This window comes from Nyctibius grandis, chromosome 2 (genome assembly GCF_013368605.1).
Source record: "Nyctibius grandis isolate bNycGra1 chromosome 2, bNycGra1.pri, whole genome shotgun sequence".
Lineage (NCBI taxonomy): Eukaryota > Metazoa > Chordata > Aves > Nyctibiiformes > Nyctibiidae > Nyctibius > Nyctibius grandis.
In genome coordinates this window covers 31,388,256-31,403,715 of record NC_090659.1, presented here as the reverse complement: position 1 = coordinate 31,403,715, position 15,460 = coordinate 31,388,256, and the positions used below count along the sequence as shown (strand labels likewise).

General features: G+C 41.8%; 1 protein-coding gene across 1 annotated transcript in view; it reads right to left on the bottom strand.

Annotated features, from left to right (window-relative positions):
- Positions 1–15,460, bottom strand: part of DMD (dystrophin) — a 1,374,504-nt gene that overhangs the window by 136,831 nt on the left and 1,222,213 nt on the right. The window contains 1 exon segment of the mRNA XM_068422827.1: positions 9,369–9,447. Within this exon segment, the coding sequence (XP_068278928.1) occupies positions 9,369–9,447 (79 nt within the window).

Here is a 15,460-nt window from a genome sequence, read left to right as displayed (position 1 = left end):
CACTCCTCCCAGTTTTGTGTCATCAGCAAACTTGCTGACAGTGCACTCTATTCCCTCATCCAAGTCATTAATGAATATATTGAATAGAACTGGTCCCAGTACTGACCCTTGAGGGACTCCGCTAGACACAGGCCTCCAACTGGACTCTGTCCCATTGACCACCACTCTCTGGCTTCTTTCCTTCAGCCAGTTCACAATCCACCTCACTACCCAATCATCCAGACCACACTTCCTCAGTTTAGCTGCGAGGATGCTGTGGGAGACCGTGTCAAACGTTTTACTGAAATCGAGATAGACCACATCCACAGCTTTACCATCATCTATCCACCAGGTTACGTCCTCATAAAAGGCTATCAAGTTGGTTAAGCATGACTTCCCCTTGGTGAAGCCATGCTGAGTGCCCCTAATGATCCCCCTATCCTTGATGTGCCTAGAGACAGCATCAAGGACAAGTTGTTCCATCACCTTTCCGGGGATGGAGGTGAGGCTGACTGGTCTATAGTTCCCCGGGTCCTCCTTCTTGCCCTTTTTGAAGACTGGAGTGACATTCGCTTTCCTCCAGTCCTCAGGCACCTCTCCCGTTGCCCACGACTTAGCAAAGATGATGGAGAGTGGCCTAGCAATGACTTCCGCCAGCTCCCTCAGCACCCGCGGGTGCATCCCATCAGGGCCCATGGATTTATGGACATCCAGATTGCTTAATTGGTCCCTGACCCAGCCCTCATCAACCAAGACAGATTCCTCCTCTATCCTGACTTCTTCTGGGGCCTCAGGAGTCTGGGGCTCCTCAGGACAGCCTCCAGCAGTATAGACAGAGGCAAAGAAGGCATTCAGTAACTCCGCCTTCTTTTATCCTCTGTCTCCAGGGCCCCCACCTCATTCATCAGTGGGCCTACATTGCCTCTAGTGTTGGCTTTACCTGCAATGTATTTGAAGAAGCCCTTTCTGTTGTCCTTGACCTCTCTTGCAAGGTTTAATTCCAAGGAGGCCTTAGCTTTCCTTGTTGCCTCCCTACATCCTCTGACAACAGACTTATATTCCTCCCAAGTGGCCAGCCCCTCCTTCCATGATCTGTACACCCTCTTCTTCCACTTGAGTTTGCCCAGCAGTTCCCTGTTCAACCATGCAGGTCTCCTGCTACCCTTCCTTGACTTCCTACCTGTTGGGATGCTCTGATCTTGAGCTCGGAAGAAGCAGTCCTTGAATGCTAACCAACTATCTTGGGCCCCCTTACCTTCTAGTACCCTGTCCCATGGGATTTCCCCTAGCAATTGCTTGAAAAGGCCAAAGTTGGCCCTCCTGAAGTCCAGGGTTGTGATTCTGCTAACTATTCTGTTCCTGCCACATGAGATCCTGAACTCTACCATCTCATGGTCACTACAACCAAGGCTGCCCTCAACCTTCACCTCTTCAACCAGACCCTCCTTGTTAGTGAGGATCAGATCCAGCAGCGCTTCTCTCCTAGTTGGCTCATCCACCATTTGCATCAGAAAGTTATCATCAATGCACTGGAGGAACCTCCTGGACTGAGGATGGCTGGCTGAGTAGGCCTCCCAGCAAATATCAGGGTAGTTGAAATCCCCCATGACAACCAGGCCCTGTAATTGAGAGACTGCTCTCAGCTGCCTGTAGAAGGCCTCATCACCCTCCTCATCCTGATCTGGTGGCCTGTAATAGACACCCACAACAGTATCACCCCTGCCAGCCTGCCCCTTAATTCGCACCCACAAACTCTCAACTCGCTCCTGATCCGCCCCTGGACAGAACTCAATACATTCTAGCTGCTCACTCAAATAAAGAGCAACTCTACCACCTCTCCTTAGTGGCCTGTCTTTCCTGAACAAGACATAGCCATCCATGACCACATTCCAGTCATGCGAGGCGTCCCACCAAGTCTCTGTGATTGCCACTAAATCATAGCCCCCCGACCTAACATGGATTTCCAGCTCCTCCTGTTTATTCCCCGTGCTGCGTGCATTGGTGTACAGGCATTTCAGGGAGCGAGATGAGCACACCGATTTCACCCCAGGAGGATGGGAGGCCTCCTGGTCTACCTCAACACTAGAGCGTTGCCCCAGTGGTGCAAGCCCAGCTACTACCCCATCCCCCTTCGAATCTAGTTTAAAGCTCTCCGAATGAGCCCTGCTAATTCCTGTCCCAGAGCCCTTTTGCCCCTACAACATAAACCTTTCCCATGTATTACGGTCACGCCTGGTGTCTTATAAAACCAGGCATTATCGAAGAACCCAAAGCCCTGTCTGTAGCACCAGTCTCGTAGCCAGGCATTAATAGAGAGAATCCTACTATTCCATCCCACGTCATCACCTGAAAATGGAAGGAGGGAGGAGAAAACAACTTGTGCCCCAGACTCTTTCACCAACCGTCCTAGGGCCTTGTAGTCTTTCTTCATCCCCCTCAGACTACGGGATGCAGCTTCTTCGCCACCTGTCTGGAAGATCAGCAGGGGGTAGTAGTCTGTGGCCTTCACCAGGTTGGGGAGTTGCCTGGTGATATCCCTGATTCGGGCTCCAGGCAGGCTGCAGACCTCCCTGTGTTGGGGGTCAGCTCTGCATATTGGGCCCTCAGATCCCTTTAGGAAGGAGTCTCCAACCACTAAAACTCTTCTCTTCTTCCTTGTGGAGGAGGTAGCTATACGCCTGTCAGGTTTTTCTGACTGTGGTGAGACCTCTGATATAGGTTGCCTCTCCACCACATCCCCATTGGACCGGCTGTATTCCACTAGGGCTTCATATCTATTGCTCAGAGGCACCTGTGGAGGCAAAGTAGGCAAGGAGGGCACTCGCCTTTTGCCACGGCCATAGACTTGCCTCCACTCACTCCTCTCCTCTAAGTTATTGTTTTCCACCTGAGAGGGGCAGAGTACAGGGGTCCCTTGATCCTGGGAGCTCTCCGGCAGGTGCTCCCATTTTTGTTGCAGGGAAGGCAGAGCCTGGCTCCACCAGTCTATCTCCATTTCAGCCTCCCGAATGCTCCTAAGCCTTTCTACTTCGGCTTGAAGCCTTTCAACCTGGCTTTGCAGCTGTGCCGCTTGGCCGAGCAGATCATCTACCTGCTCACAGCGCACACAGCCCCCTGTCACCACAGAGACGCTGTAGCATTCCCTGCAGCCTGCGACCTGCACCATCGCCTCCTTCTGTGGGAGCTCTGTCTGGGTTCCCACATCCATTTTGGTCTTCTTCCGCCAGGTAGATACCATTATTCTTTCACTGAGCTGGGAAATACCTGTTGGTGACACCCCTGGTTCACAGCTCCTTGGCGCCTTCACAGCTTGGCTGGTTCACAGCTCCTTGGCACCTTCCTCGCCTTGTGCACTGGGAGGGAGTCAGCGCCCTCCCCAACGAGCTGCAAACTGCTGTGGCCTCTCCCGCCCTGGGACACACCCAGTCACTGCTGAGTCTCCCTCTCCCCTCTGGGCAGGGACTAGTCCCTGTCCTCCAGGAGGCTTTTTATCACCCAGTCTACAGGGGGTGGTGCATTTAAATCGCCTGCGGTGCCTCCGGCTACACCCCCTCCTCTCCTGATTCGTTGCCGGGAACCTCCGGGTCCGGGGTGGGGGGGAAGCAGCTCGGGGCTGATGCTCAGGGGGGGTTCGGGGGGGGCCCAGAGTACGAAAACCGCCCAGTTAAGCCCGATGTCGCCCCCGCACTAACCTCAAGTTGCTGCCTCCGCTGTCGCTGCTGCCGCCGCTGTCAGCTGTTTGTTCTGGTTTCACCGCGTTTAAATCGCCCGCGGTGCCTCCGGCTACGCCCACTCCTCTCCTGCTTTGTATAATAATCTAAGCACTCACCCAGAAGGTGGGAGATGTAATTGATTTCTCTCCCAGCCTGAAGGAATTCAGATCCACATCTCCAGTTTCTCAGGAGAGTGGACTAAATAACTGAAGGACAACACAAAAGCACAGAAACAAGAAAAAAAACAGATCTAAATAACTCTGAGCTTATCCAGAGAAGGAGAGACCTAGGTTACATAGCCCACCACTCTGATCATATTTTTTATGATTAAGCGACGATTATCTGACATAAGATGAAGCAGATGCACTCTGATCTGTTGGCTCCAGCATTCGTAACCTTTCTGTTTCTGAATGAAAGCTGCCATGGTTGCCTCATTAAAAATAAGATTGATGGGAGGCTGGCTAGCACAGCAGATGATATTAAAAACAAACTAACAACAATTCTACCTCTCATTTATTGCATCTCAAAAAAAAAAGTACTAACTGTTGTGACAAATATAGGTGGGTCCTCGAACAAGAGACAGCGAATTCCATTCTTTGTAAGAGGCAGCATCACAGATAAAAATAAAGGAGAAGTCAAAAAAGTGAAATTATTCCAGAGGAGTCACTGAACACTCTAGAGCTGGCATTATGTTTGAAATTTGCAGGTACTCTTTTTCACACTTCAGTAACTGTATATAGTTTCCAAATTAAGCACCATCATCCGTGAAAAGATCACAGATTCTTTTTAATTACTTTGCTCAATATTTACCAATTTCTCTTTAATAGAAAGGGGATTTTTTTTCTAATTTTTTTTCACACCCTGATTTAGATCATTCTAATTAAACAGCAAAACCTTCAAAACCAACAAACTCACTCTGTGGATTCATGATATAATGTCTTGCACACATAATATATTTATCAGCTATACCTTAACAACTATTGCTGTGAACACTGGGAGCTTCTGTCCTTAGTAAAGAATAAACTGAGGAGGAGCTGGGACTCTGTGGAGACTGTCAGAGTGAAATGAGCTTGTGGAAGCATGAAGGACTGATCAGAAGATCAAGGGCTGAGGTGAGAGAGCCCATCAAAAAGTGTAGAAGGCCTGGAGAGAGGCAAGTTCATGTGCTAGCGGAAAAATAAGGGCCAGTTTTGGTGGGAGTACTTTATACCTGAGAGCAGTTCAAAGCCTTGGTATAGACACACAAGTGTATACTAGCTCCTTTGTCATTACTTTTTTAATTCACAACCAGGAGACATCTGAATTATCCTGTGCCACAGTATAGATAAACAAAGTCACCTAGTCATGTAGAAAAAGAAAGAGTGGAAAGAGAAGGTTGAACTGCATGAAAGGACAATGGAGAAAAATTGTCCCTAAATTAAAAACGTTACAAAGAAGAAGACCTTTTTATTTTTTCCTTTTTCACTCCTTATCTCTCTAGCTCACACCTTCCTTCCCATCTCTCTCAGAAACAAAATCATAGAATCGTTTTGATTGGAAAGGACCTTTAAGATCATCGAGTCCAACCGTTAACCTAACACTGCCAAGTCCACCACTAAACCATGTCCCTAAGCACCACATCTACACGTCTCTTAAATACCTCCAGGAATGGTGACTTCACCACTTTCATGGGCAGCCTGTTACAATGCTTCATAACCCTTTTGGTCAAGAAGTTTTTCCTGATATCCAATCTAAACCTCCCCTGGCACAACTTGAGGCTATTTTCTTTCATCCTATCACTTGTTACCTGTGAGAAAAGACCAACACCCACCTCACTACAACCTCCTTTCAGGTAGTTGTAGAGAGCGATAAGGTCTTCCCTCAGCCTCCTTTTTTTTCCAGACTAAACAACCCCAGTTCCCTCAGCCATTCCTCATAAGACTTGTGCTCTAGACCCTTCACCAGCTTCGTTCACTTCCCTTGTCCTGCTGGCGACACTATTCCTGATACAAGCCAGGATGCTGTTGGCCTTCTTGGCCACCTGGGCACACTGCTGGCTCATATTCAGCCGGCCATTGACCAACGCCCCTAGGCCCTCTTCTGCCAGACAGTTTTCCAGCCACTCTTCCCCCAGCCTGTAGCAGTGCATGGGGTTTTTGTGCCCCAAGTGCAGGACCCAATACTTAGCCTTGTTGAACGTCATACAGTTGGCCTTGTCCCATTGATCCAGCCTGTCCAGATTCCTCTGCAGAGCCTTCCTACCCTCAAGCAGATCAACACTCCCGCTCAGCTTGATGTTGTCTGCGAACTTACTGAGGGCGCACGCGATCCCCTCGTCCAGATCATTGATAGAGATATTAAACAGCGCTGGCCCCAGCACTGAGCCCTGGGGAACAACACCACTTATGACTGGCCACCAACTGGATTTAACTGCATTCACCACAACTATTTAGGCCCAGCCATCCAGCCAGTTTTTTACCATGCGAAGCCATGAGCAGCCAGTTTCTCCAGGAGAATACTGTGGGAAATGGTGTCAAAGTCTTTACCAAAGTCTAGGTAGACAACATCCACAGCCTTTCCCTCATCCAGTAAGCAGGTCAACTTGTCATAGAAGGAGATGAGGTTAGTAGAGCAGGACCTGCCTTTCATAAGCCCATGATGACTGGGCCTGATCGTCTGGTTGTCCTGTACTTGCCATGTGATGTCACTCAAGACAATCTGGTCCATAACCTTCCCTGGCACCAAGGTCAGACTGACAGCCCTGTAGTTCTCCAAATCCTCCTTCTAGCCTTTCTTGTAGATAGGCGACACATTTGCTAACTAAATAGCTGTAAGAGTAGCTCTTAGAACAGGCTGTAAGAGCTTAGAAACAGGGACTACCCCTTGATTCCTTGCCTGCACAAGGCATGACAAATATGAAGTGCCTGCATCACTCCCCCATTACTTTTGTGTTAGGTTTTCAACAGCCCTATGCAGCTCCAGTTTCAACCAAGCAGAAACAGACAGATGATGCTGTAATTTATACATATAAAATAATAACAAATACATAAAAAACATTACCGCAGAATAGCAGCTCATATTTATTTCTTCCAGATAGGAGACAAATGTAATTCAGTCACTGATTTAATGTGAACTTGACTATAGTACCACCCTTTTTGCAGAACTATTTAAAGGTAGATCAACTCTAAATGGACACTTTATCATATAGGTATATAAACACACTTGGGAGCCGAAGATCATCACTCACACCTTAAGGTAAGCAAGCATGTATGGTAGAGGCAAAGCTAATGCTGAGTTCGAGAGGATGAACTGATTACTGCTGGCATATAAATTAGGTGTGAAATAGCCAATAAATTGCTTATTTTCCTTACGTATTACAATGTGCATTGATCTTATGTGTATCTCAGCTTCTTAGATAAAAACGCTCTGTAAGTTGAGCTTACAAAATAAAACCAGAGAGCAGAATTACAATGATTCATCTTTTCACTGTTGCTACAGCTAGACTGATCCAACTCGGACTCTCTTTGCCAAGCACTGAAAGATCATTTACAAGTCATTAAATTCACCTTCATGGACCTGCCCAATTCTGTTTGGCAACCATTATGTTTGACTTGTTCATCCCCAAAAGTACAGATACAGAAGAAAACTAGTGCTAGATGGCAAAGACTTTGGCACTCTCTCTCCTGCAACACTACCTCTCCAGCAGATGTGCTTCCATCAGTGTAGGGATGCAGCAGAGGTAGTACATGAAAAGCATGTAAAAGCATAATATTTTCCTCAGGTGTAGTAATAGTACATGATACTGATGAACTTGCTGCTTTTGGAATTTGATGCTTATGAAAGATAGGACTGATAGATGCACTGGCAGTTTTCAGGGACTAAACACTTATACTTGGGAAGGATTCTGTAGATATTTTCAGTGCTTCAAGTACGTAACTTTTGCATGCACATGTAAGAATATGCATTTGCATAAGTATTTGCACACACATCTAAGAAAGAGAAAGAGAAGAAACAAACACACACACATACATTTTTTCTCAGTGATTTGGCTATTTCCCAAGTCAATACATTTTCATTTGGCTCCTTTTCCTAAAGCAATCCTCAAGTGGTGAGAAGCATCCAGAATCATTTCTACATTTTGCTGTCTCTGGTTAGTACAGAGAAGAATAATGTATTGTCTCAGTGTCTCACTAATGGTGGGTGGGCTAAAAGAAGTGACTATCATAACACTGAGCAACTTTTAGATTGATCTGGTTTATCAGTAATAAGGCAGAATGAGTCTAGGACATAACTGTCACACAAGTTGCCTGGCTGCACCCAGCACTGGCACAGAACAATGACGTGCTGTTCAGTGTGATAATGTAGTTCAGGCCACTCTAGTCTCTTCCAGATTGCAATATAGGATTGTTTAATTTACCCTTCAAATTTATTCTTTGACCAGGAATACACTGTGTCATAAGAAAAACAGTCATTTCTTTACATATTGCACTCATGTCATATACCCATAACTCTTGCATGTTCAATCTTGGTAAGTCTGATTTGCAGTTATATGTATTGAGCTGACAAATTATTCCCAGTGATTAAGAGTTAATTAAGAGAGATTTTTAAAAAGTAGTAGAAATTACAGAAATAGGGCTTATTTCCTCACAGGATCATAATTTGATAAAATAAGTTGCAAGGTTCAATCATTGTGAGCCTGCATTGTGCTTATATGACACAGCATTGACTCTGGTTTTGAATTTGCAGTCCACCCCACTGAGAATTTTCAGCTTCCCATTGAGATTTTCAGTAGAAAAATGGCTAACCAATTAAAATTACAATGCAGTATCAGCTGAAGAAAAGTTTGTCTTCTACCCCACTGTGAATTTAGCTGTGCGATAATAGTAACATCCATTTCTGATGTCTGGATAGCTTATCCGTCTGCATGTAGGAGACCATTATCCTGTGACTGTGTTCTGTTCTGCTGATATAATCTCTTAAAGAAAGTTTTACTGTTTACTTTCCTTAATTGAAGTACAATAGAAAAGACTCGTCCTTTAAGAAGCTTCATTTTAGTCACTGCCTTGGAGCTTTGAAGGTGTTTCAAGTTGTCTTTCAGCATACTTCAAAACATCCTTGATAAAAGAGTGTGTGTGGAGGTGGAGTGGTAATATTATTTGCAATTATATTTTATGCAGAGTTGTAAAAAGTTTACTTAGCTGCCATCCTTCTGCCATTCTTCTGCCAACTTTCCCACTATGATTTTGATCCTCTCACTGCTCTGCTAAGTGATCAAATCCTGAAAAATATTTTTCTTGCAGATCTTATTTTGCCCCTTTTTGGAGCTGAATATTTCTTTGAACAGATAAACCAAATTTAAATATTTTTGAATCCTTTCTGGGTTACAATCATTAGAAACTCTTCCAATTTTTAATATTGTTTTATTTTGCTAGTCCTAAAAAGGAACTTTTAAACAGTGAAGACCGGCCTTGCCTTGACAGATGTATAGACAGACTTAATACTGGCAGAGATTTTCCTTTTACCCTGGACTATATGAACTCACTTAACAATCTTCTGCTCCCAGTAACGAAAAAAAATGGAAAACATTATAATACAGTCTAAAAAAGAAACTCATAGCAATGATAATCAGCACATGGCTACAAAAATATCAGTTAACTGTGTGTGCAAGCTGAGCAAGAAAAATGAGAAATTACTCACTAGTAAGAAAATGCTGGGATGTAGGGCCAAAATCCCTGTGAGCTTCGTGCAGTTGCCTGATACGTTCATCAATGGCCACCTGTTTAAGAGAGGAGAAAAAAAAATTACTTTCTTCAAAACAAGTAACAAGCAGCAATTATAGTCAGATACTTTTTTCATTAGAGAACATTCTGTTTTAAATTAAGAAGGCTCCTGCAACAATCGTTAATCCTCAGGGTTTAACTGAGATTTAACGTGGCTTATCCAAGAGAAAGGAGGTCAAAAAAGATTTGGGTTTGGTTTTTGTGTTTCCCCCCACCGCCTTTTAGTTGATGCTAGAACAAGTTGAAAATTAAAAGGCTGATAAATAAAGGTATAGCAAATTGTCCTGACTTTATGCACCTGAAGAGAATATGACTGTTGCTTGCCAATACGGAAGTCAGAAACATTCCTCTATGTCAATACTTTTACAGAACTACATCAGAAATACTTTTTGAGAGTATACTTTTATAAATCAGCTTATGAAAAGTACTCTCTCTTAATGTGGATGTGATAGCCATACTTTAGAAAAATGCCAAAATGAGGGTAACCAAAGAGCACCTGGGTACAAACATTTCTCTGTTCTTTTAGTTCAGTCAAATCCTACCCCCTCAACCCTTACTTCCTTGGAAGAGTCCTTTGAAGAATATGTTGTTCCTAATGTTTTTTTTGAGTTAGTGTACTGCATGAAAACACAGATGCTAGTTGTAAGATTCGTTTTATGTTTACCCTTGAAAATCCCAATAGATTTAAGTATCAAGCAAGAAGCCAAGAGGTGGTTGCTATAAGATTCCACAGTGTATGAATGACATCTACCAGTAACTTCATAGCCTATATGCTAAAAGGATACCATCATCAAGCTAGGCATAAGTGTGGGATTAGGGAAAGTAATGAAAAATATTTAAAATAATGACAGAATATTTTAGACATGTATTAAGTAAAATAACTGATAGGAAGCCGACTCACAAGTATTGCCTGTAAAAACAACCAACATTGTATCAATAGCAAAGCAGAAGGTGAAAGTGATTTGTCTGGTTTTACTGTACTAACTGTGAGATACATTACAAGGAAACAAACAGGATTCACAAGTAGAAAGCAATCCACATTTTAAAACTTTCAGAGATTTGTTGGTTGGTGGTAGGAAGGAGCAACTCTATAATAATTAGAAATAATTCAGTTAGAAGGAAAAAATGATAGAATTTACTAGCTCTTTGATACATTTGTGTTTGTTTGTCAAATAACACCCAGCCCCCAAATCTCATTGCACTAAACACAACAGAAATTTAACATCAGGACATGATTTCTTTGCTTAAAGTTTCAAAACTGACACTATGACCAAAAAGCCCCCATTTCTTTCTTTCCTTAAGCTATTTTTCAGATGCTTTTCCTGCAGCTTCCTCCATTTGTATGCCTTTTTTTCTCCTCTGGCTTCCTATACACAGACACGATCAATGGGATTATTTGTTAGTCCCCGTTGACCGGCACCTCCTCACATCGCTCAGCTACTAGCATATCACCCTGTGGCCTCTGTTCTTATTTCTGCTGTTTTCCTGAAGCCAGAATTACTCACAGAGCAACATTTATACTGGTAGGTTTAAAGGGCACATGCTGCCTCACTCCTGTGACCTGTGCTTTTTCTGTTTAATATTACTGATTGCTTAGCTAGACAAAACTAAGCCTAGGAAGAGGCTGAACTCTGGATAACTTCTGAAACTGTGGGCAGAAAGTGGCTGGGCAAAGAACAATTTAGGCCTAGAGTGAATTGCATGGACAGATGTTAAGTAGTGCTTCACTAACTTAGTTCTGAGAGGTAGTGCTCTGGACGGGCTTTGAGCTTGAGTTCACACCTAATTTACAGCATAGATATAAGCTAGGGAAGTCTGTAAGTGCATAGAAAACAATGATAGGGCTGCTTCTGGTCATCATTATCTTAAGTATAGAAGCATAAACTAGTGTGATATTATTTTTAATCTGGAAATGGCCTTTCAATGAAGACTAGGAAGATAATCTTAAACATACATAAAACAAACACATGAAAATAAAAAAAAATACTGGAAAAAATGTAAACGGCATTATATATACTCTTTGTAGTCCTCTAAAAAACACCTAATAACATACCTATTTGTCATTAAGTCATTGTTGGTTAGTGAAGAAATATAAGGCTCCTCCTTTATATTAGTATTTACTTTTCAATAAGTGAACTAGGATGGAAAATGTACTTTCTAGCATGCAAAACCTCTAAAGAGAATGAGAGGTCTACAAATACATAGCGGGCAGCAGGGTTTCATACACGAGAAAGACAATAGCCAGCTTGTGGCCAGAACAGAGTATGGAAATGCTTTAGTATGTATGACCACCGCCAGCTCGCAGCCCACACAACTGCTTTAAGCATGCTAAATCTGAGAATTTCAATCACTTCAAAATATCCAGGTGAGCTTTGAGCTGCACAAAATTATTAAACTGAGATTTTTAGCCATATATGCACATCCAGTAAAATAAAATACCTTACCCCCTTCAGGGTAAGCTTTCAAACTGAACAGCCTTGGATGCGAGCCAGGAAATACCTCTGTCTAGAGGTAGATTTTGTCAATACAGAGATGAATAAAACATTGGGAAATCTTGAGTATTCTCCAGGAAATACCACCTGAGAACACAAAAAGTTATTCCATTTGGCTGCCAGGAAATACCACTCATTGATGTATCAGCATCCTACCTTTTGGGTGCTGAAAGATGAACTCACTGTTGATGGTAGAGCAAGGAAGATTATTGCATTTAGTCTTGATAAAATTCATAGAGACTAAGATGTAGATGATAAAATAACAAAATTTGAACCCACAATAACTGGGGTTATTGTGAACAATAAAAAACCCCACCTGAACAAACAACGAGGACTTAAAGTTGCAGAAAAAGGTCTCTGATCCGGTAAAATCAGAGATGGATTTGGCTTTGTGGCTTACACCCTAACTACGTGGAGAAGGAGCATATCCCCCTAAGTCCTCATAACTGATTTGTGATTCTTGAAAAAAATTCTCACTGGCAGTAAATATTTTTTTATTCATTTTCAAAACCAAGCCATAGGTAATTCCCAAATTTTAAATTTTGTCTTGTTTTCTTCTGAGTCAAGTGAAATACATTCCTCCAATATAAGGACAAAAGTATCATATGTATTTTTTTATGCTATGCTCTGAACCAAGTGCAGTTTTCCTTAGAACAAAAGGATGTTGTGAAAAACTGGAGCTGTGTGTGAAGAAAACAGCAACATTTTCAACCCCATTCAAGCATTCATTTTCCTTGCTTTAAATGGAAGAAAACATATATGCTGTTAATGAAGTTTTGCAAATACCCGCCCCCTCCCCCATGTCTCAACACCCAAAGGAAAAATTATGTCTTCTGACTTCAGTAGTCTGTTCCTACTAGTATCAGTTTAGCCAGACTCATATGCAAAAAGTAATAATTTTAAAGGCACTGCTACCAGTACATAAGATGCAAGATGGGACTATGGATTGGATTTGGGTATCTTTTAGGTAAAACTCTCTACAGTATTTCTCCACAACTAATGTTACTAAAAAAATCAATAGGTGGATTTCTAAAAAGTCAGATATTGCTTTATCTGAATCAGGATATGAGAATTTGGTTTTAACTGACCAAAATCTTTTTATATCTGATGTTGACTTAAAAACAAACATCAGGGTTTTCTATAATCAGGACACTTGAACTGTTGCTTTTCTTCACTGAGGATGCACGCTTGAAGAGACACGTATTATTTATTTAATCCACTGTTTTACACAACATTTATCTTCTTTCAATCATAACAAATGAAAGAGCCACAGTAGTGCAGTAAACATTATACTTGAAGCTGAAGATGGTAATATTAAAAATCCTATACTGATTTTAAGTGATATTGACATGGAACATAAACAGCTTCTGCTAAACAGATGAACAAATAAAAAAAAAGTTATTTAAAGCTCCTCTCCTTTAAAGACTTTGAAAACATTCGATGAAACAAGTTCTGTTTCCCATCATTTGAATGCAGCCATGTGAAATGAATATATAATCGGTTTCAGATAAAGAAATTATGACAATACAAAAGCAAAGCTATGTCATGTAGTTGTTAGGAATACTTTGTAAGTACTTTACTTAATGTGGGGTTCAGCCTTGAAAACACTTGTTACAATGTCTCCACTGAAATCAGAATAAGGATTTGATGGATTTGGCTCGGGTCTACTACTAAATTCTCCCTTTTTTAAAAAAAATTTGATGGCTTTTAACCAAAAACATTTTTATTACCTCTAAAGCTTTCCTTTGTGTTTATGTCCCCACTGCAAAACAGGTCTAGAAGAAGAACAAAAATTAAGTTGTTTGATTCTCAGTATTTTCCATATGCTCAAAAAGTACTTAACACCAACTATTAAGGTGTGCTGGAGTTGCTGAGCTATTCAGAAAGATGTGATGGAGGAAGGAGACACACCTCATCATGCTGTTAAAGTTGTGCCTGCAAATAATGAGTGGCCTCAGCAAAGAGCTATGAAAATTTTCTCTCTCTCAATCCATCTATTTTCTATTCTTGGATGTACAAATTCCATACTGGGACAATATAATACTCAGCCTAGGTCTAGCCCTGTGTCTTAATCCTGCCCGAGTCTTCCCCATAGCTTTGATGTTCAACTGAGCAATAGTTTCCTCAATAGAGGAAACCACCTCTGAGGTACTTACCTCCCGGACAGACGGTCTCTGATCACTAGGCTAAAATATACTCTGCAAAATCAGTGGCTCCAATGCTGTATGAGTGAAGGTGACTGAATGCCTGTTTGTGCTCAGCACGCTTAGGAAATTCACATTCAACAAACTTTGCAAGGAATTTATCCAAAAAGTCTTACTTGTGGCTCTTAAATTGTCATAAATGGCCAACAAAGCTAGTAATCATGTGTAGTGAGAAAACATCAGGCAAATGGGGAATGTTACAGGTGAATACGTGAATACCTTCACCCTTGTTAACATTGAGGCAATTCAGAAAGAAACTTCTGTGGGTTCCAAACTCTAATTCAAGAATCTCACCTGGATAATAAGTCAGTTCATTTCTCTATCACAGTCCTCTCTTTGGACATACCCTTTTACAAAGATGAAGAACAAAGCATACAAAAATACTAAAATGTTATGTATCTATTAAACACTATTTATTTATCATCTCCCTTGTTGATATATACAAATAGTGTCTCTTGCAGTGCTTCTTAAAGAGATCTAGCATGCAACTGCATTTGTCTTTCCTGGCCAATGTGAATGGTAAACGTGCAAATGCACGCTCTTGAACAAAAGAGCACAAACACCTGCAGTTCTTCCTAAATAACACCCTAACATAAATACCTTTGCTGTACTATAGCACAGTTTAGTTCAACTGTTGCCATGCTAGTGAAACAGCTAAAAAGATGCATTATACACTCATCTTTCCCTGCTTGAAAGCATTACTAAATTGCAAAGAATATTTCCTGTAAAAAATGATTTTCTTCTCCTTCTAATTTTTAAACTGAAATCACGTATGTTTTTAATATTTACATTTTTTTTTAGCATATTTGATGAGCAAGGAAGTAAAGAACCTTATTACAGAAACGGGTTAAATTAGCATTCCTTAGCCTCTTGTAGTGTGATCAAGTTGCCATAATGGAAAATAACTGTCAATTTTCTCCTAAAAGGCTAGGAAGAGATGTAAGTGCTTCAGAAGAAACAGTGTGCAGAACAGTGAATCAAAACCCATTCTGTCGATGAAGTAGTTATTTGTTTGCATTCACTTAAAAAACAAGCAACCGCCCCCTCCCCAAACCAAAACAACTCTACACGTGACACCAGCGACAACACTATCTGAAAAGTCAATGTAGTTGAAAACATGAAACTAGCAAACAAGAAGTCTCATTTGTATATTATATATGTGATTGTATATCACACATCTTTGTACGTTATATCCCTTGGGGCCCTCTTAGGTTTATTTCTAGGTGGATCTCTTTAGAAATATCCTAATTTGCCAAGCAAAGTAAGGTAATAAGTAGCTGTTTTTTCTTTCTATGTTTGCTCCGCATGCTTTG